At 50.7% G+C, this 22,291-nt stretch overlaps 2 protein-coding genes across 2 annotated transcripts; both read left to right on the forward strand.

The window, feature by feature from the left end:
- The first annotated feature begins 70 nt into the window (after window positions 1–70).
- LOC139702671 (sulfotransferase 2A1-like) lies at window positions 71–14,330 on the forward strand. The gene is made up of 6 exons (XM_071604294.1): window positions 71–203; window positions 1,816–2,024; window positions 4,728–4,854; window positions 8,576–8,670; window positions 10,737–10,914; window positions 14,218–14,330. The coding sequence occupies exons 1-6, from the start codon at window positions 71–73 to the stop codon at window positions 14,328–14,330; spliced, it is 855 nt and encodes a 284-aa protein (XP_071460395.1).
- Window positions 14,331–16,485: 2,155 nt separating this feature from the next.
- LOC139702784 (binder of sperm protein homolog 2-like) lies at window positions 16,486–19,768 on the forward strand. The gene is made up of 3 exons (XM_071604946.1): window positions 16,486–16,567; window positions 19,247–19,387; window positions 19,617–19,768. The coding sequence occupies exons 1-3, from the start codon at window positions 16,486–16,488 to the stop codon at window positions 19,766–19,768; spliced, it is 375 nt and encodes a 124-aa protein (XP_071461047.1).
- Window positions 19,769–22,291: the final 2,523 nt, after the last annotated feature.

The raw sequence follows: 22,291 nt of genomic DNA on the forward strand, positions 1-22,291 counted from the left end.
GAATTCCATCTCCGCCATCTGCCACGACCTCTACAGCTGGAACCTAACGCCACGCGCACAGTCTGTCAGCATGTCAGAGGACGGTGTGTGGTTCGAAGGGATCCGTTTCCCGAATTTTTACCAAATTGAAAATTTAAGAACAGCATGTGAGAAGTTTGTGATGAAGGATGAAGACACAGTAATCGTGTCTTACCCCAAATCAGGTGAGGAAACAGGACAGGAACCGCCCATGAGAAAGGCCAGGGCGATGTTCCTCATCCACTCAGTAGAGGGACTGCCCGCGCTCTCCACGCCAGTGAGCGCTGCTTTGGGGAGAAAGGCGCAGTGCCCAGGACACTTCCATTCAGACCAGGACAGAGTGACATAAGTGCTCGGCAGAGATCATCAAAGGTATTGGAAGCCAATGTAGCAGTGAAGCCTAAGCCGATTCAGGCATTTGTGTGGTGGTATGGAGAAGGGGGTGGGAGAGGGCACCCTACATTTCCCTGGGGAAATCTCTATGTTCTGGGTGTCTTGAGGTGCAAGGAAGCAAGAGCAGTGTCCCACACCAGTGACTTCCCAGCTCATATTACTATGAGCACATAATACGGAAATATCCGCTCAATAGAGATGAAAGTCTGAATGGAGTCATATGGTGGGTATTGCAGAGTAGGGGAGTCAGCACGGACAACAGCTGGGAATCGGCAAGGGTTTGGAAAATTCAAGGGACTGAAAGGACTCGCATTACACATCTATGTGAGGGGACTGGGGGCAGGAGAATTGCAAACTGGGTGAGCATTGAGGCCAATGGCCTTGGAAGGGGAACGGGTTGGAAAGTCAAGGGCAGTGGGAACATATTAAAAGGATCTCAGAAAAGAGCCCAAACAAAATGTGGTCGAGTGACACATGGACGATTTTAGTTGTCAGCCTTGGAAAGGAAGAAAATTCTGATGCTGTCCCAGGAGATGAGTCTTGAGGGCATCGTGCTAAATGAAATAAGTTCAGCACAGAAGGACGAGCGCCATAAAATGCAAACTACTAGTGTGGTCAAGTCCATGGCAACAGAGAACAGGACAGTGGTACAGGGGCAAGAGAAGAGGTGGGGCAGCTGCTGCTTCATGAGCAGAGTTTCCATTTTCCAAGATGACAACGCTCAGGACCTTGGCTGAGCAACTTTGGGAATGGACACAACACTATGGAGTGCATGCTTTCAAGTGGTCATGAGCCAGGCGCAGCAGCACATGCCTGGAATCCCAGCCGCTCAGGAGGCTGAGGCAGGAGGATCACAAGTCCCAGGCAACTTAATGAGAATCTATCTCCAGGGTTTTGTTTTTTTTTTTTTTTTTTGAGGAGGGGAGGGGAGGGTCTTTGTCTTGTTTTGTTTGCTTTTTTATTTTTTTATTTTTGATTGGGGGAGTTGTTTGTTTGTAGTTTTGTTTTTAGATACTAGGGATTGAAACCAGGGGAACTTTACCACTGAGCTTCATGCCCAGGATATTTTGAGATAGGCTCTTGCTAAGTTGCTTAGGGATTCTCTGATTCGCTAAGGCTGGCCTCAAACTTGCCATCCTTCTGCCTCAGCCTCCTGAGCTGCTGGGATTACAGGCATGCACCACCAACCCAACAAGAACCTGTCTCAAAATAAAAAAATAAAGAGGGCTGGGAATGGGGCTCCGCGGTATAGCGTCTCTGGGTGAAATTCCTAATACTGCAAAAAATAAGTCAATAAATAAAAAACGTTAAATGGTTATCACAGAAAGCTCATCTATTTTACCATAATTTTTACTTCAAAGGTCACACTGAAAGGAGTGAACGTCACTTTTCCCTCTTTTCCAGGAACCTTATGGTTGATTGAAATTCTCTGCCTGATTCACTCACGCGGGGACCCCAAGTGGGTTCAATCAGTGCCCTTCTGGATGCGCTCGCCCTGGATAGAGAGAAGTGACACCGAGCAGTTAGACAGAGACTCGGAGGGCCCATGCTTCTTCACCTCCCACCTTCCTTTCCACCTCTTCCCCAAGTCCTTCTTCACTTCCAAGGGCAAGGTCAGTGCCTGATGCTGTAGAAATGCTTGACAAATGCCTCTTAGACTTTAACCTGCCCCCAAAGCCCCAGAGATCCTGCTGGGGGTGCCTTCTCATTGGGCAGGAAGAGAGGGACTGGGACCCGCGGGCATCCGGTGAGGCCCATGTTGCCACACCTAGAACCATGCTTGAGGACAAGGACTGGACGGCCCACAGGTTATTGGAGCCTGAGTTAAGGTGGAGCCAGGTGCAGTGGCTCACGTCTGTAACCCCAGAGCTCAGGAGGCTGAGGCAGGAGGATCAAGAGTTCAAAGCCAGCTTCAGCAACTTAGTGAGGGCCTAAGCAACTCAGCCAGACCCTGTGTCTAAATCAAATGTACAAAAGGGCTGGGGATGTGGCTCAGGGTTAAGTCCCTCTGGGTTCAATCCCTGGTACAAAAAAAAAAAAAAAAAGCTTGGTGTAAAAGGACAAAAACAGAATCTTAGAAAATGACATTTTAAGTACAACCTTACATTTACAGCTGCATTATGTACTAGATTGCCCCAATTTTGCTGCCCTAACAGAGGAATAGTAAGTCTCCTGCCTCAGAGTGAAGTCAGCTGGTCATATCAGCTGCGGGAGCCCAGGTGGCTCTGGAGGCCTGGCCACTCTCTCTAAGGATGGCCACCTGCTGCACAGAGCAGGGGCCTGAGTCCACCAGCGCGTGAGCCTCCCTGGGGCTTAGAGCTGATCAGAAGGAACAGGGAGAGCCAGGGTCCCAGCCACTGCATGCTGTTTTTGGAAACAGTTTGCTGGAAGGTATTCATTTGTGTATGATTTTTTTTAATTTCTATACTTAAACTACATCTGGAAACATCACCTCAGAATCTCCTCTGTTGGCCAGGCACAGTGACTCTCAGCTGTAATCTCAGCGGCTTGGGAGGCTGAGGCAGGAGGATCACAAATTCAAGGCCAGTCTCAGTGATCTAGCAAGGCCCTAAGCAACTCAGTGAGAACTTATCTCAAAATAAAAAAATTAAAAGGAAGGGGATGTGGCTCAGTGCTCTTGAGGGAAATCCCCAGCATGAAAATCATCCTCATCATCATCTCCTCTCTTGGAAATGTCATGTGGGTGCAGCAACAATGAATTTGTCCCCTTACAACTATCTGCAGGTGTCTATGTGAGTCTGGCAAATAAATCACTGGCTGGGAAACGGAGGCCTTGAATAATGCACAGGAGAATTGTTGCAAAACGAAAAGGAAAATTCTGATATTCAAACTCCAAGTGATCCTGCCCGAGTGTGTGTGTGGGGTGTGTGTGTGTGTGTCTTTGTGTGTGTGTGTGTGTGTGTGTGTGTGAATCTCAAACACTATCTCAGGTATGGGGCTGGGGCTCAGTGGTAGAGCACTTGCCTAACATGTGAGGCACTGGGTTCCATACTCAGCACCACATAAAAATAAAGGCACCATGTCCATCTACAAAAATAATTATCTGGATGATACGTACACAACTGGGTTACCATCTTCCTGATAGGATGAGAACACTTCTACTTTCCAGAAAGTCTACTGTTGCAGCAAGTAACCATCTTCCAGATGAGAGTTGTTCCAGAAAGTTCTACCATTCCAGAAAGTTCCCTCATGCCCACTCAGTCAGTGCCCACCCACAAAGGCAAATACCATGCTTAATTACAGCTGTAAATTAGTTTTATTTTGCTGCGTTTTTCTGCCAGAGATTGAACCCAAGGGCACTTAACCACTGAGCCACATCCACAGCCATTTTTATTTTTTATTTGGAGACAGGGTCTTGCTAAGTTGCTTCGGGCCACACTACATTGGTGGGACTGGCTTCAAACTTGTGATCTTCCTACCTAAAGCCCCCAAGCCACAGGGACTGCGGGACTGCACACCAAGCCCAGGTGTGGACTAGTTCTGGTTGTTCTTTATTCCCGCACATGGACTCAGGCTGTGAGCACCTAGGTATCTGGATTCATTCGCCCAATGGAATGTGTGTCGTGGGTGGGGAATGACTGTATATTGTATGTCTATAAATATGCCATGACTTATCCATCACCCCGTTGGCAATCCTTAAAGCACACAGACTTCTCATGGTGAGAAGGAACATACGAGGGGTTCCTCTTGCCTTTGTCCATCCGGCCACCGTGATATTTCCTAGGAACCTTCACCTGCATGTCCCTTTAATGACTGTGGTCACTGAGATCATCCAATCAGCCAGGCACGGGAGCACACACTGGTGAGCCCAGCAACCCAGGACACAGGCAGGAAGACTGCAGGTTTAAGGCGGCCTCTGCAATCTAGGGAGACCCTGTCTCAAAAAACAATAAAAACGGCAGGTAGCTTCACTCAGCACACCGCTGTGTTAAATTTCCAGACACACACGAAAATATTTCATTCGTACTTAGGAGACATTTAATGCAAATTAAAGCTCAAGATTAAAGGTAAAATCTGGGCGTGTTAGCGCACACCTGTAACCCCAGCAGTTCAGGAGGCTGAGCTAGGAGGATCGCCAGTTCAAAGCCCTTCTCAGCAACTTAGAGAGACACTAAGCAACTCAGTGAGACCCTGTCTCGAAATAAAAACCAAACAGGGGGGTGCTGGGGATGTGGCTCCGTGGGTAAGCACCCCTGAGTTCAATCCCTGGTACCCAAATAAATAAATAAAGGTAAAGATCAAAAAAGGTGGAAATGAGGGTATCAACTGTTCATTCTCTCCTGTTTCCATTTAAGGTGATTTATATCATCAGAAATCCCAGAGATGTTCTTGTGTCTGGCTATTTTTTCTGGAGCAGGACCAACTTTGTTAAGAGTCCAGACTCACTGGAACAGTTCTTTGAACAGTTCATCCAAGGAAATGGTGAGTGTCCTCCACGCACAGAAGCTGGGGTGCACAGGGTCCCCATTCAGACCTCACTTGGCCCCAACCCGCGGCCCTGATTCCCGCCTCCTGTGGATGCACCGCCCATCACCCCCGAAACCAGACCTGCCCAGGTTCCTGCTCTGCTGCCCACCAGCACAGCCCAGCCCTCCCGCTGCCCGTGGGGAGCCGCCTGGCTGTCCTTCCCTGAGTTCCCGGCACCGACCCTCTGCTCACGCTCCTCTCTCAGCTCTCCCTGATTTGGGACTTTCTGAAAGTCAGCTTGTCCTTGTCTTCCTGAAAAATGAAATCCTGACCTTCCACCATTCTTTGGAAAAGTCGTTTCTTTTCAAAGCTCCCTTTCTCCTCTTTTCCTTTCTGCTTCACAATTTGCTGAGTAATCCGGGAGAAGTAGCACACACCTGTGATCGCAGTGGCTCAGGAGGCTGAGGCAGGAGGATTGCAAGTTCAAGGCCAGCCTCACCAACTCAGGCCCTAAGCAACTCGGTGAGGCTAACTTGGTGAGAACTGTCTCAGAATTTTAAAATATTAAAACGGGGCTCCGGGTGTGGCCCAGTGATTACACGCCCCAGGTCCAATCCTTGGTACCAAGAACAAAAGTCTGAGCTCTGTGCTCTCTGGGAGCAGAGGTTTGGTGCTTTCAGTTTTGCAGTGTCTCTCCACGCTGTGTGAAAAGCCCACATCCCCACTGCGAGGGCCTCGCAAGCCCGCAGCCCCAAGACAGCTCCCTAGGGAGCACCACAGGCATCTAAGTCCCTGTGTCCACCAGGAGCTCCACAGGCACCTAAGCCAGTGTGTCCACTAGGGGGCGCCACAGGCACCGAAGCCCTGTGTCCACCCCTGAGCACATCTTCCCCACACCCCGAACTCGCCGCCTCCCATTCTTCCTGATCAGGCAGCAGAACCAGCCACCTGTGAGGCCCAGCTCCACCCTACTGCACGGTGTCCTCTCTTGGCCACCCCTGTCTCATGCCCCTGGCCACCTTCCCTTATCTAACTCGTAACCAAGTCCCAGAACCTCGATGGAGCCCTGTGTTGTCACCAGTCGGGGATCTTTCCTTCCTATTAAGGCAACATCCACCCCCAGCTCCACTCATATCTATTTGCTCCCTTCCTTGGTCCTTGTCACCAACAGGCACCTATTTAGTTCCTTATCCCTGAGCCTCACACTACAACCCCAGCACCTCCAGAGCTCATGGTTGGTCCCCAGGTATTGGGATGGCTCTTGTCCCATGGCAGGTGTCTCATCGCCCTTGTTAAGTAACAGTATCCACTAGCCATCCCTTCCACAGCCACACTGCTGCTCCTCACCTGGATCCTGGTGGCCTCCCCGCTGGGCTTCCCCTGCATGCCACACTGCAGTCACCTGCCACACACTGCACACTTGACCTTCTCCTTACACCTCCATCCCCGTCCTCAGCATAAAGTGCTGTCTGAGCAGCGCGGCCCCCAGCTGAAGGCTTCAGGCCTCCTTTCTGCCTCGCCCAGCCTCCCCTTCAGAAGAAGAGGGCAGTGAAGCCACATGATGGACATCAGGGAGTCCCTCTCACTAGTGGTGTATTTGATCCTGCCATTGGTGTCTAGAAAAGTCTGGATTGTGCTTCAGAGGTCCCCAGGAATCTTACAAAATGGAATCAGTTGTGGTGGGTGATGACGCCATCACCTACAACCCCACCCTTGCCCCCATCTCCCTTGAACTCCTGCACAGGCCTCTTTCTTGCTTATCCAGTTGTATTAGTCAGCTTTTCATTACTCTATCAAAATCCCCAAGGCAGACTACTTTAAAATGAAAAGGGTTTATGTGGGCTCACAGTTCCAGAAGTACAATATCCAAAGAGCATGGCATGGGCACCGGTGAGGGGCCCCTGGGCTGCCTCTCATCCTGAGGAGAGTGCTCCTGTATCTCTGTGTGCTCTCTCTTCCCCTCCTTACAAAGCCATAAGAGGCTGGGCACTGTGGTGCATGTCTGTAATCCCAGCTACCTGGGAGGACGAGGCAGGAGGATCCCCAGTTAGAGGCCAGCCTCAGCAACTTAGCCAGACCCTGTCTCAATAAAAAGGACTGGGGTGAATCTCAGTGGTAGAGTGACCCACGGTTCAATCCCCAGTGCCATAAAAATGAAGAAGGGGGGGTTGAAAAGCCACAGGGATCCATCAGGACCCATGACTCTAGTGACCTAAACAGATCACTTCCCAAGGTCACGCCTTTGTACACGGCCAGCTGCACTTGTCCCTCTTAATACCCTGAGTTTAACTTCCAGGATTAGACTCCTGTCTGAGTTTGGGGCGTCAATCCACATTCAGAACATAGCACCAACCGGGAGCTCAGAGTAAATATAGTAAAACCACTGTGGCGTCTACCCCATATTTATGCAGATTTACCCACTCAATTCCCAATTTGGTGGCCTCTGGGGCAGGCTGACACTGTTCCTTCCTCCTGGGTGCCACCAGCAGAAGGGAGAGATGCTCTGTGGCCCTGAAAAAGCTTCTTTTCTGAGACCACCAAATTCCAGACCCCACCTCCACTGCTGAGAGAGGCCCCAGGGGTCTGCTCCTGTCATTCTGTGACCTCTGTCACCACAGGAGCCACAGGAAGCAAGCCAGGGACGCCAGAAGCAGGGAAACGGAGTTCCCACCTGAAAGACGTTGGCATGAGTCTTAGATGAAGCCTTGAACTTGAACTTTTGAGTGTGCTGGACCGTTGGGACTTCAGGCCTGTGGGGAGGACAGGCAAGCCTTGGGGCTCAGGGCAGAACGCTGTGGTTTGGATATGGCTGAAATGTCCCCCCATGGCCATGTGTCATGAGCTTAGCACCAGGGTGACAACATTGGGAGGGGCAGGAACCTGTCAGAGGTGACAGTGGGAGAGGCCCTGCCCTCAGGAGGAATCCGGATGCTCCTAGAGAGAGCCGCCCTCCAAGCTCCCTCTGGTCCTGGAGGAGAGGTGGCTTCCCCTCTTGTGCATGGTCCTTCCCATGGCACAATCCAGGAGGCTGCCTAGCCACCAGCGATGACCAACCATGGGCGTGCAAGGTGAAGACTAGGCCAATCATCTGGATCCCAACATGTCACTGTGTGCATGCATGTGTGTGTGCAGGCATGTGTGTGCATGTATGTGTGTGCATGTGTATGTGTGCATGCATGTGTGTTCATACACGTGTGTGCATGTGTGTGCGCACCTGTGTGTGCATGCATGTGTGTTCATGTGTGTGTGTGCATGTGCGTGTGTGCCTGTGTGTGTGCCTGTTCATGTGTGCCTGTGTGTGCTTGTGCGTGTGTGCCTATGCATGTCTGTGTGCATACATGTGTGTGCATGTGTGTGTGTGCATGTGAGTGTGGGCATGCATGTGTGTTTGTGCGTGTGTATGCATGTGTGCCTATGTGTGCTTGCATGTATGTTCATGTGTGTGTGTGCATGCATGCGTGTGTGTGTGTGTGTATGTGTGTAGGGCAGTGGAGACCCAAGAGCTAATCCCACTGTTAGAGACCTCCCTGAGGCTAATCTTTGTCAGAGCCACTGAGGAAGGTAGATGTAGAGAGAGTGGTGACCATGGTGAGAAGAGGAACCCGTGGACGCTGTAAGTACATAGGCGTGTCATCTGTGAGCTGTATCCTAACCAGCCTGGCAGGGGCTGGGGGGGGAGTGTAGCTTCTCAGCTCTCCTGGAGTGTGTGACCTGTCCCCCTGTGCCCGCCCTGCAGCGCCCTATGGATCATGGTTTGAGCACATTCGTGGCTGGATGTCCGTGAGACACAGGGCGAACGTCCTACTGCTGAGTTATGAGGATCTGCAGAAGGTGAGCCCCGTTATGGCCAGCGCCTGCCCGCGCCCCAACATCCTCACTCCCCCTGACGTCCCTGGTCCTCAGTTTCTCCCCTCCACGCTCCCTGTCAAAGCAGAGCCTCTCAGGGGTCACAAGAGTGAGATGAGCCCTGGGCCTCCATCGCCCTGCTCTGCTTGACCCTCCCCAAGCTCCGGCTCCCTCCCCACGTCTTCCAGTTCACTTCCTCTTGCACCATCCACAGGGCCCTCCTGTGCCTGGCCTGCACCCCATGGGGTTCAGGTTTTCCTGGGAGCACGAGGTACAATGCTGCTGAGGACCTAGTGTTGAGAGGGGCGGGTGGGAACGGTTTCCTCCCCGAGGTGTGTCCAGCTGTCCAACTGTCTGTCATCTCTGCTGCCTGAGACAGGACAGAGATGGAGCTCAGTGTCAACAAGCATTGGACACGCCCAGAACTAGACGTGCCAAAGGTACCACGGGTGCTCAAAACTGGAAGGAGGGACTGGGGCTCCTTGGAGAGCAGAACCAGAGCTTGCTGTCCCGCAGCCCAGGGGACAACGAGGGGCAACGAGGGCTCAGGCCTTTCCAAACAGCTAATAGGAAGTTGAAGGCGCCCACACGGACTGGTGACCTAGTCTGAGGCATAGACATGCCGGGGCCCTGGTTCTGGTCGTGGCACGTTGTAGCGACATCGTAGATACGTGCAGTTGCTCTGTGGGAGTCAATTAATTATGAATGGGATTAATGTGAATTAGAAATTTCAAAATTTTCTGATTTTTTGGAATTTTTAAAGAAAGTATGAAAAAATACAACCCTAACAGCGACTGGACCATTGGAAAAGAACTTGACCTTTAGTGGAAACAGACAACAGAGGGAGGCAGAGACACAGGTGTTTCCGTCCCCTGAGACACCCCCGCCTGCCACACGGCCTGCTGCAGGGCCCTCCTGGGCCAGGAAGCCTTGGCCCCAGCTCCAGAGCAAGCCCCCGCCCCCCTGCACTTCTCCCCCAACTCAGAGAGAACTTGTGAGTCACTGCCACAGCCACGCACCTTCTTGTTAGATGGTAACTGGGGCCCATGGAGCAAAAATGATAATAAAAGCACGGTAGTCCTGAGAAGAAGGTCGTCCATCCCAAGCACATCATTTCTTGTTATTAAAATCCCTTTCCTCAAGCTGGGTGTCGTTGTGCACACCTGTGATCCCAGTGACTCGGGAGGCCAAGGCAGGAGGATCACAAGTTCAAGGCCAGCCTCAGCAACTTGGCAAGACCCTGTCTCAAAATTGAAAAAAATAAATAAAAATATAAATGGGATGCAGCCCACTGGGAAACCACCCCTGGTTCAGTCCCCAGTAGCACAATGAACACATAAATATACAAAGCTGTGTTCCAATAAAACTGCTAGAAATAGAGAAGAAACCCCAGGCCCTGTCTTGGAGGTGTCAAAATAAAAAAAATAAAAAAGGAAACCCACGTCTGTCCTCACCTCACCTCCTACACATCCCTCATGCCCGCTCTTCTTGGCCTCTTTCCTTTTTTTTTTTCTTCTTATATCCAAATCAATCCTTTTTCATGTCTGTTTTTCTTTTTTAATCTTTATTATTTTTAGTTATAGGTGGACACCATGTCTTTAATTTACTTTTATGTGGTGCTGAGGATCGAACCCAGTGCCTCATGGATGACAGGCGAGCGCTCCACCTCTGAGCCACAACCCCAGCCCTCACTTCTGTTTTTTGAAGGATTTTTTGGTGGGGGTGTGGGGTACTGGGGATTGAACCCAGTGGCACTTAACCCCTGAGCCACATCCCCAGCCCTTTTTTATATTTTATTTTGAGACAGGATCTCACTGAGTTGCGTAGGATTTTATCAAGGTGTGGCTGGCCTCCAACCTGTGATCCTCTGGCCTCAGCCTCCAGAGACTCTGGGACCTCAGGCTGACCCACTCCACCTGGTCCTTGCTCACTTCCAGATCATGGTCCTCTCTTTCTTCCTGCTTCTCTGTCTCCTCCTTCTACAGCCCCTCCTCTCCTTCTCGCTTTTGTCTCGCTCTTTCCCATCCTCACATGGGGTTTTTTCCTCTTAGAACCCAAGAAGCACCATAGAGAGGATCTGTCAGTTCCTGGGGAAGCAGTTAAATCCAGAAGAACTGGACTCCGTCCTCAAGAACAGCTCCTTCCAAGTCATGAAACAAAACAAGATGTCCAACTTTGCTGTCCTTCCTGAGGAGCTCATGAACACCGGGTTCTTAGTTACAAGAAAAGGTAAAAGGAAGGGCTCTGACCTGGGAATGTGGGAGGACTGGAGGCCGTGCCCACTCACCAGAGGGGACTGCGCCACCAACCCTGACTCCTGGCGCCCAGGCGCTTGGGGGAAGCTGAGAGGGCCTGGGAGGGGCAGGCGGCATTGTGTCCTGCCTGGGCGGGCCACTGTGACAGCAGAGAGAGCTGCTGCCCTCCCGGACCTCCCACACCTACAACAACCCCAAGCCCAGCCCCGGAGAATCTCCCCTGGTGCTTATACCCTGGTAGATGGGAGCCACCATTGTCCCATTAGTCAGCTTGGCATGGGCCACCAAGGACCTGAGACTTTCCAGGAGGAAGGGTTTGTTTGGGGCTGGGGGCTGCTCCGCTCCTGGTGGTCTGGGTGGACAGAGAGGGAGACCAGAGCCACAGGGACCCCTGTGGCCCTCAGGGCCTGCCCCATGGCCCATCCCTCCCACCAGATCCACATCCTCCAGGCTCCACCCAAGGTGCCTCCCAGCGGCCAAGGTCGCCACCCTCTGGCTTTGGTGGCACTTCCACACCTCAGCTGTCGTATTTTCCCCAGGCAATCCTGGTTATTATTACCTCTAGTTATTACTATCAGCCCTGGAACCACTGTATTATTGGATATTTCTGCACATTCCTGTCTCTGGTTATTACACATCACAGAATAGGCACTTTACAACGATTTTTGCTAAATCAACAGAAAGACATATTAATCAAAGCATATGCTGACTTTTTAAGTTAAAGTGCAGTCACCAGCATGGGTAGAGACACTTTACCCACCGCATTATAACATCCAAACTTCCCTTGATCAGAATATCAAAATCGCTCAAGTCATTAACACAGAAGAGTAAACACGATAAAGAGACCCTGAGCTCACTGGGTTTCCTGAAAACATCACACCATTGTCACATCACAGTCCGTGTCGGCTCCAGCCCCCAGGACCTCAGAGCGCGCTTGCCTCTGGAGACAGGGCCTTTCCCAGGTGTCTGGGTCAAAAGGAGGCCATTACACTGGCCACGGGCCACTGTGACTCGTGCCTGCAAAAGAGGACATTTAGACAGAGACATGGAAGGAGGTCAATCTGAAGACCCAGGAAGAAGACAACCATCTCCCCAGCAAGAAGAAAGGCCTAGAACAAATCCTCCCAGAAACCCTCAGAAGGAAGCTTCCAGAACCTTCGTCCAGACTTCCAGCCTCCACTCTTTGAGGAGCACCCCACCTTGTGGCTATGGCAGCCCTCGCCCAAGAATTTGGAGTAAGACGTCTGACCACTGAGGATTGAGGAAAAACAGAAATTGATACCTGCAGGATCTGCAGGATTTCAAATTAGCATTGGTCAGACACGTGGGGCACAGGAGGAGAAATACGGGGTTCTCCTCTGACTGACCAGCACAGTGAGACAAAGGAAAAGTAACCCGCGGAGTCGTCCAACCACCAGTGAGCAGACCCCGAGCAGCCGGCCCCAGCAGCCCACTCCTCATCCTGCTCCGGGATCAGCAGGTGCCCTGCGTCCAGCGAGCAGGAGCCTCACCACAACACGCAGGTGCTTCCCCCGCTGATGTCCGACTTCCCTCCTGGATCACAGCTTTCCTGGAAGGTTCTGTTTGCAGCACTGAGATAAGCGCCGGCTGTGTGCAGCACGTGTGGCTTGGAACTTTCCTTCACCCTGTTTCCTCACAAGGTCTATGGTGGCAAAGCGTTCACAGGTACAAGCCAGGGTGGAGTCACGCCCCGCAGTCACCTTGTGGTGAAGTCCTCGGGCCTGCCGTTTCAGGGTGGGAAGCCATACATCCTAAATTTACCAAAATTCTAGGAAGGAGGACCTCGTTCTGGATCACCAGTAGCCAGTCATGTTCTGGGCAACACATGAGCAGAGAAAATCCACAAAAACTCTCCTAAGGCTGGAGCTGGGGCTCTAGAGCGCTTGCCTAGCACGTGGGAGGCACTGGGTTCCATTCTCAGCACCGCAGTGAATAAATAAAATAAAGTCCACTGACCACTAAAAAAAACAACTATTCTAACCAGGAAGATAAAGATGAACACGAGAGTAACATCTACAGGATACCAGGTACATACCAGACCTCTGCCCTATTATTCATATCCATTCGAGTTGAGTTATGCTATTTGTATTTACATGATCTATATCAATTAATAGACTAGTATGCAGTCTAAAGGTCACACTAATTTAACTAACATGTTGCCCTACCACTTCAAAATTAACTTATGGGATACGTAAAATAATGCTGCGCTCATGACTTCCCCATCAACATGGGGGACATAGTTTCTGCATCCATCGCTTTCTCGCTGGGCTGCCCACCCAGGACTTTCTTTTCTCACCTGTAAAATGGCCACATTGTTAGTACACTCCTTGTTTTTCCATAAATCCCTTCAGTCATTATTTATTGAGTATATACAATATGTCTGTCACTCTTTGAAACACGAAGTCTTGGGCATTTTTTTAAGAATGTTGATTTCCTGATATGTTAGAAATCCATACCATATGCACACACAAGCTGCACGCAGAGCAGGTCCATCTTGATCACTGCTGTGAGTAAATAAGGATGGAGATGAACGACTCTAAATGGTGATGAGAGACCTCACTTGGAATGTTGCCTTGGAGTCGAGACTTGAATGAGGCCAACGGATGGGATGACGAGACGTGAGTCTCTGCTAGGAGAGCCCCGAGGAAGAGGGACGAGACATGCGGCTGAGGAGAGGGAAGCCTGTCACATGTGAGGCTGAGCCAGAGAACCAGGTGACAGGCAAGTGGAGAGTCACAAGGGACGGCGAGGGAAACCACAAGGGACCCGTCACCTAGAGTCACACCCAGGTTGGGGGAGACAGAGCAGGAAGGGGCTGGATCCCTGGACCTGGGGAGAGGTCACAGTGGCTGCCGTGCTGGGGACAACTTGCAAAGGTGAGCAGTCAGAGCCCAGGGACCTCTCACAATCTACTGCGGTCATCCATGTCGGAAATGCCGTGGGCTTGGCCAAAGGTGGTGGAAATGGCAGTAGTGAGAAGCAGATAGGTTCCAGATGTATCAGAAGATGTGGCCGCCATCATTAAGGGCGCATAGTGTGTGGGCTGGGCCCGGAGAGAGGAGAGGGAAGGCAGGAAATCATTTCCAGGTGGGTAAAGTATGAAAGGGTGTGATGGCAGGTGGCTCCCCGGTGAGCCCTGGACGCTCTGCTGTTACCCCAGTGTCCTTCCCAGGTGATGGCAAGACACATCAGGGAGATGTGCTGGGGTCAGACCTGTGGGTAGCTCTCATCTGAGTCTCTGCTTTGTGTTTGCCAGGCACCTGTGGGGACTGGAAGAATCACTTCACAGTGGCCCAAGCCGAAGCCTTTGATAAGCTGTACCAGGAGAAGATGAAAGGTTTTCCTGAGGGGCTGTTCCCCTGGGAATAATGTCTGAAACTTCCAGATCTCACCTGGTTCCCTGCTTCATCTCCTGTCCCTGCACCTGTACCTCATGGGGATTCGTAGCATAAATCCTATGGCTCGAGTTATCAAATTAAAGAGGTGGAAACTCACACCCCTCCAGGGAAAAAGGAAACTGGGGACTCTGAACCCTCACATTGTCCCTTATCTATCATCCTTCCTCTGGTTGCTCAAGGACTCCCTCCTGCTGCAGCTAAAAAATCTCCTGCTATGACTCAGCCCACATCCCCCTGCCCACCCAAAGCCCACCAAGAGTAGCTACCTCCTCCCAAAGACCTGACTCTGCTAAAACTCTATAGACCCACACCCTCGTTGTGGCTGCCGCGCTTCCCCTTGAAAATGTCCCTGGCTGCCAAGGTCACCTCCATTTCTTTTTCTTTGTGTATTCTCTTTCGTTTTGCTTTCACAGATCTTTGCTTCTTTAACCACCTGCTTGTTCAAAGGTACCAGGTTCCCTATTCACCTCCTGGCACACTCGGGTTTTTAAAAACTCTTTGTGATATTACAAATGTCTAGAAGGCTACAGAAAACTAGAAATCTTACAGTGCTGTCAAATTTGTTTTCTGCTGTTAAATAGCAATGTCTTTTCCCTTACAAGATCATTCTGGTGTCTTAGGTGTCCACACTGAAGGCTTGGGGTCTGAGGGGTCACGCTTGTCTCGTAGGTGTGTTGTGAGGGTGTGAGCAAGTCGTCTCATCTAGGGGTCTGTCAGGAGTTAAGGCTGAATGTTGACTACATCCAGGATCCCAATGTTGAGAAATGAGGGCTAGCACCCCACAGAGTACCTGGTGCTAAGGAGATTCCTCAAAGCACTAGGAATGGAACCGACCCAGGGAGCCCACTCCTTGGCATTTGTTCAACGCGCTACAGTGTTCCACGCCCAACAGCCGAGTTGGGAACAGCCCGGGAGTCTGTCAGCAGATGAGTGGGAAAGAAAACTTGATCCTGACAAAATTATGGGGGGGAGTGTATTTGAGGTTCGCAGTTTCAGAAGTCTCAGTCCATAGATGGCTGATTCTGTTCCTCTGGGCCAGAGGGGAGGCAGACATCATGGCAGAGGGCAAGGAAGAGGAAAGAGGAAATCCCATCAGAGGATGGACGCCCGGTCAGGCAAAGGCTGGATACTCTCGCACTGCCTCACACACCAGCCTCTGGGGGTCACCTCCTATCTACACCAGAACAGTGGAGTTTTACCCAGCCTTAAGAAGGGAGAAAGGATGGCATGTGCTGGTGAACAGATGGAACAGAAGGACAGCACCCAGAGAAACAGCCAGGCCAGGAGTCACGGGTGGGGATTTTCCTTCATATGCAAAAGCTAAAGAGAACAAACAGGAATTTTTTAAAAAGGAATATCGTGGGAATGGAAGGGAAAGGAGTAGAGCAAAGGAGAGGGATTCAGGAGGGATCCCCGGGGGAGGGGAAGGGAAGGGAAGGGAAGGGGGGTGCTGGATCCCATGTATACAGGTCCAAACACATTAGCTTGGACCCCCTGCTGTGTACAATTATAACACCCAACACAACATTTGGGGGGTGGGGTACCGGGGACTAAACTCAGAGGCACTCGACCACTGAGGCACATCCCCAGCCCTATTTTGTATTTTCTTTGGAGACAGGTCTCACTGAGTTGCTGAGGCTGGCTTTGAACTCCTGATCCTCCTGCCTCAGCCTCCTGAGCTGCTGGGATTACAGGTGTAGGCTATCATTTTTTAAAAGTAGGAATCATCAAGGGAGAAAATGAAAGGAAGGAATGTGGACGTAGTAGCACCCTCTAAAACAGTGGTTTCCACCTTAAGCCAACAGCAGACCCCTGGAGGGCTTGCTGAACCCAGGCTGCTCCACCAGGTTCAGCACGTGCAAGGAGGGGCTGAGGCTCTGCATTGTTAACATCCCTCCCCACCCAGGGTGACAGTGCTGCTCCAGGGATCAGCTTTCAGGATGCAGCTCTAGAATAGCCTAACGTGGGTGGTTCCTGAATCTTAAGCACCCTGAGATTCAGGACAAGGAAGAAAATGTGGCAGGGTAGGGGTGAGAGTGACCAGAGGAGGAGGAGCAGAAAGGCAGAGTATAAACTCGGAGGTGAGGCTCGCCCTGGTGCATGTCCTCTGAGGGCTATCAGAGGCGATGAGGCACCTGGTGGTCTGGGTGCTGCTGGCTGTCTGCTTGTGTGGCCTGGATGCAGGTGACAGGGAGAGGCTGGTGAGGGGTGAGGGGACAGTCAAGAGCAAGAGCAAAATCAATTGTCCACAGAAACTTTACCTTTCAATGCTGGATGGCAGCTGGTGACAAGGGAAGCTCTGAAGAGCCTTGTTCCAGCTCCTGGTACTTCCTGGTTGGATGATCTCAGAACACATTTCTTTGCCTTTATTGAGCCTCAAAATTCTCATCTATATAGTACTAAAATGTTCTAGGGAAACAATTTAGTGTTGTTCTGGAAAGTTTGCCTAGATATGTTGGTAAAGAAGCAAGTTCAAAAATACAGTCCAGTATGTGGAATAAGTTTTCCTTCATGTAGAATATAGAGTAAAAACTAGTTAACACATGTGCTTGTGAATTCACCTGCTGAATCTGTAGCTTTCAGAAGAATTACAGGGCTTGCTTGAGGGGGGATGACGGGGTGAAAGGTAACAGAAATGCCACATGACACAGCTATCCCATTCCTTGGTATTTATCCAAAAGAACTGAAGTCAGCATGCTACAGCAAGGTACGCGGAGCTATGTTTATAGCACCAAGATTCACCTTACCTAAGTTAGAAAAGCAGCCCAGGCATGTGTCAACAGATGATGTAGAGGGAAAATGTAGTCTATATACACCATGGAGTTTTATTCAGCCATGAAGGTGAGCAAAATCACGTCATTGAAGGAAGATGGAAGATACTGGAGACAATTAGGTTAAGTAAAATAAGCCTGTCTTGGACAGGCAGGTCACATGTTTCTCTCATATGCAGAAGCTGGAGAGAAAGAAGGGAATAAAATGGGGGAATCTCATGAAAATGAGAGGGAGACCCGAGAGTAAAGGAATCACACCAGGGGGCCAGAGGATGGGAAAGCAAGGGGACTGGGGAATGACCTTGATGAAGTCGTGTATGGGCACAGTGAACCCCAGTATTCTTTATCATTATCATGAGTCAAAAAAAATGGGGAAAAATAAAAGAAGATTCATTTTGCTGTCAGGATCAAAATAAAGTCACTCGTGTGAATTCCAACAAAATCAGAAATACAATAAGTGAGTAACCCCCGGATGCTATGAAGGCAGGTTCCCTGGTAACACCGACCATAATGAAAGCCTCTGCCAGAATCATGAACTTCACAAAGGTCACTGCACACCAGCGCACAGGAAAACAGGCTGCAGACAGCACCGCTGCCAGTGCCGCTGTGTGCCCACCCTGCACCAGCACCACGTTCTGTGAGTCCAGCTGAGGAGCCCCGCTCCAGACCGCGTGCTGCAGCCGTCCCCTGACTGCCTCTAATACCCGCCCCTGGCTCCAGATATTCACATATGCCCACCGGTCCCCATGGCACGTGTGTGGCAGTGCTCTCCTGGTTCCTCACTGATATCACCCATTCTTTGGAGAGTGTCTCGCTGACTGGTATTTATTGTGGCAGAACTACTGGGTTCCAGCAAAGGGACATTGGATGAGCCACATTTTCTCTCACCTACACAAAGGAGGACTGTGGAGACACCCAGCTCATAACTGTATGAAGGGGCTTCCCTGGGGAGAAGCAGGATCCCCAGTTGGAAATGCTTACAGTCATCCCCGATTGGGGTATTGTAGATGCTCCTACCTCGGGAAAACAGTCAGATACGGGAACGTCAGGCTGCATTAAACAGCTGTTATTCTGGGAAAGGAGAACATTATGTGGTCTAAATTTCACCTTTTTTTATTTCTGGTTCAGATTTGATTTCCCATTTAAATCTTCCAATTAAACGTAGGGAGACTATCTCTATTTTTCAGTATCTCAGAAGTTATTCCACCCTTTTAACATCATTAGATTCCCAAAAGTAGCTTGCCCTTTGCTGTGACCTCACCATTTCCTGTGTCATTTTCCTCACAGGAAAGTCTGTCCCAGGTCAGAACAGCCACGTCAGATGGTTGAACATGCCCATCAGTTGCCCATCCAAATCTTTTCTCCTAAGCTTCCAGAAAAATGTTCTCTTCTCCATTGAAAGTGACACCAGCAACTGAATGGGGGAGGGGCTCTTTCTTTTTACTTTCCTTTCAGTGGGCAAGTAACACGTTTATATGTTCATGGAGAAGCATGTGGTGTTTTGATACAGCTCACATTTTGGTATGATTGGATCAAGAGAGTTTTCCTATCCTTCAGCCCACATAAGCCTCAGGTTCTTAATCTGGTGAGAACATCAACCATTGCATGTGATTTCTTGCACTTAGAACCGGGGCCTCAGCAGGTCAGCAGCAGGTGTCACTGAGGAAGCTGGCTCACCTGCAGCGCAGGTGGGCTGGGAGCTGCAGGCCAAGTCACTGCTGCGGTCAGGGCAGAACGCTGGGGTAGGCAGCCGGTGGGGGAAGCGGAGAGTGTGGAGGTGCGGGGGGGCTCACTCTGGCAGCCTAGGAGACACGCCTGTCTAGGAGAGAGGGAGGGGAGAGCAGAGACAGGAGGACTCAGGGTCAGGCCAAGGGAGTCGGTGTGGTCGCTGGAGGACGGGCATCCTCAGAAAGCCAGCAGCCCCCCTGCACCCGCTCTGGGCACAAGAAGGTCTCCTTCGACGGTCCCCTCGGATTTTCACCACACAGGAAAGGCAGTTAGTGGGGCCAACAGGTGGCGGGACGAGGGAGAGCGAGCCAAGTGCAGATGACCAGATGCATGCTTGAGGTCCATTCCCCCGGGGCTGCCCTGCACTCCACACGTGTTCTCTTGCCAGAAATTATTCTGCATGAGTGCGCCATTCCATTTATCTATGGTGACGACGTCTACCACAGCTGCACCGCGGTCCGAATTGACTTTGATGGGTGCTCCCTTGACCACGTGTACCGAGGAAGGTGCCGATACTGCACAGCAACTGGTGAGTTTCCTAAGGTGGGACAGCTTAGTGCCAGCACACAAGGGGTGTTGGGAACACAGTGCTGCATGGTTTGGGGTATCAGGAAGGCCCGAGTTCAAATCCTTGCTTTTCTATATAATTTTCACTGACATTTAAAGACCTTGGCAGAAAACCCTGATGCTCTGTAAAATCAGCAGAGACGATCTGAAGACTGTGTTCACAGCCCCTTCTCCTGCCCCCTCCTCTGCAGATCCCCCCAAGTGCACCTTCCCGTTCACATTCAAGCAAACAACCTTTGAACAATGCACCAAAGAACACTATGTTTTGGATCGGAGTTGGTGCTCACTGACCTGCAATTACAACACAGACCGAAAGTGGAAGCAATGTTCCCCTCTGCACTAAGGTGGCCAGGAAGGGTGGGATTGGGGTCTTCTCAAACCCACAGTGTGAGAGCCCTTTGGACTCAGTAGGCGGGACACTTGAGGACTTGCCATGACCTAGAGCAAGGCACAGTAAATGTTGCCTTAAGGAATATTAAAGTTTTAGTAGCCAGAGGTCCCTGACACAACTATTCAACTCTGCCTTGGGAGATTCAAGCAGCCACTAGCCAAAAAAAAAAAAAAGATAATGCTGAGTAAAATACATCCTGAAATTTCTCATATAAACTTCAGGGGCATAAATGTTAATCACTATTGGCTATTTTTTTAAAGGCAAGGTCTGAACCACTTTAAAATAGGAAAGCTATTAGTTCATGGGTCACACAGAAACAGGTGGCAGGTTGGGTTTGGACTCTGGGAACTTGCAGGCAGGAGCCTGGCTAAGTGACAGGTGTTTGACAGGCTTTGACTAAAGGAGGTTAGTGCCACGAAAAGAAGATGAGCAAAGGAAAAACAGAGTATACCTGGGTGGGATAGCACACTCCTGTAATCCCAGCAAATTGGAGGCTGAGGCAGGAGGATCACAAGTTCAAGACCAGCTTCAGCAACTTAGCAAGGTCCTAAACAACTTAGAGAGACCCTATATCTAAAAAGGGGGAAAGCATATGGCTCAGTGATTAAGCACCCTGGGTTCAGTTCCTAGTACAAACACAAAAAAGGAGAAAGAGAAGAGAAAAGAAGAAAGAGTTACAGGCTTGGCACTCCACCACTGCAACATAGCAAATATTACAATAAAGGGAGTTGTTGTGTTTACACTGTCCTGTGGTCTATTAAGTGTGCAATTGAATTGTGTCTAAAAATGTACACACCTTAGTTTAAAATAATTTTTTAAGTGCTAGCAATCACCCAACACAGTGAAACACACGTATAATCCCAATAACATGGAAGACTGAGGCAGGAGGATTGCACATACGAGGCCAGCCTCAGCAACTTAGTGGGACATTCAGGGATGTAGCTGAGTGGCAGAGTGCCTCTGCTGTCTCTACCTAGTACTGAAAAAGTCACTAACAATCATCTCAGCTGTTGGAAACATGACATCTGTAGATTTGCTTTAGCCGGGGTCACAACAACTTTCAATTTGTAGAAAATAAGAATCTGTGAATCTCCTAAAGCAAACTACAACAACAGAAGCAAAGCCCGTGCATAGAGAGGGTGTGGCTGAGTGGTCACTGTGCACTGGACGCCATACCCCAGGCTTCAGGCAGTCTCATCGAACAGTCACAGTGACCTCAGGAGCTCATGTTAGGAATCATGTACCTCGAGAAAGGGAAGAAGTGAGGCTTAGGAAGTTTGGGTCACAGCCAAACCTGGGGGTCAAAGCCCATCACCTCAGCGAGGCGTCATCAGAAGCCACTTAGCAACAGGCAGCATCAAACGCGCCCCTCCTCGAGGCTCTCATGAACGTCCCCTCCGCCCTCTCTGCCCATGGAACAGCCAATCCTAGGGACCCGAGACAGAGGCAGGGCCTGAGCACCTTAGCCTTTCAGGGCTCAGAGACGAGGCCCTCACTTAACACAGGCTCCGTGTGGCTGAGGTCAGTCTTCCCCGCCACCTCCCGGCTCAGTGCACACGGGAAACTCCTGCTGCCACTCTTTGGAAAGGTCCCTGCACACATCATCACAACACTGGTGAAGACACGAGGGGTCCTGCGGGGTGGTCATTCCACTCTAGGCTCAGTCACAGCCCTGCACTCACGGGGACTCTGGGGAGTGACGTGGCCCCCCTTCCTGTTGGGTCTCCAGAGACGTCTCAGGGCTCCCTGGGACACAGCCTCAGTGCTTGTCCTGTTTGTACATGCAGAGGGTCCCTGTTCCTCAAACTGGCTTCCTGGGGACTTACTCCTGGGCTCCAGCCAGTGCTAGTTCTTCCTGGGCTGCTCGGGAACTTGGCTTCTGGGAGAGACACCCAAGCCCCTCTGGTTGTCACACTCAGCCTCAGGCCCCTCATCCACCAGGTGCTTATTCCTGGAAATAGGAGTCAGTGGTGCTGAGCAGAAGCCACCCAGTCCCATTGGACTGCTGTTTGCTGGGGGCTTCTCCTGTCCCTGAAGCACTGCATGAGCCAGTGCCGGCCCTGCCCCAGGACCCATCCCAGTGCCACTCCAGAGAGAATTTTAACAGAACAACACCTGGGAGGGGGGCTGTCTGTCCCCCACCAGTGATGGGGTCCCTGTTGCCATCACAGGGTCAGATGATCCAGCTCCAAGTGCTAAACATCATGGATGGATTCTCAGGAGCCTGTGGGTCATGTCTGCTTTCTTTCCTGGGTCCCTCCTTTCTTTCTGGCTGCCTCAATCTAAAAAGCTTTGAAAATGCTAATGAAAATAATTAGCTTTGTAATCATAAAATTAATAGATTCAGAAATCAAGGTAGCTTTGGGGTGAGGGGGAGAGAGTTGGCACCAATCCCTGGAGGCTGAGGTGGACTGTGACCTGAGCCTCCCTTGTTCATGTCTCCACAGCACGTAGGTAATACTTGGTGCTTTCAAA

This window comes from Marmota flaviventris, chromosome 18 (genome assembly GCF_047511675.1).
Source record: "Marmota flaviventris isolate mMarFla1 chromosome 18, mMarFla1.hap1, whole genome shotgun sequence".
Lineage (NCBI taxonomy): Eukaryota > Metazoa > Chordata > Mammalia > Rodentia > Sciuridae > Marmota > Marmota flaviventris.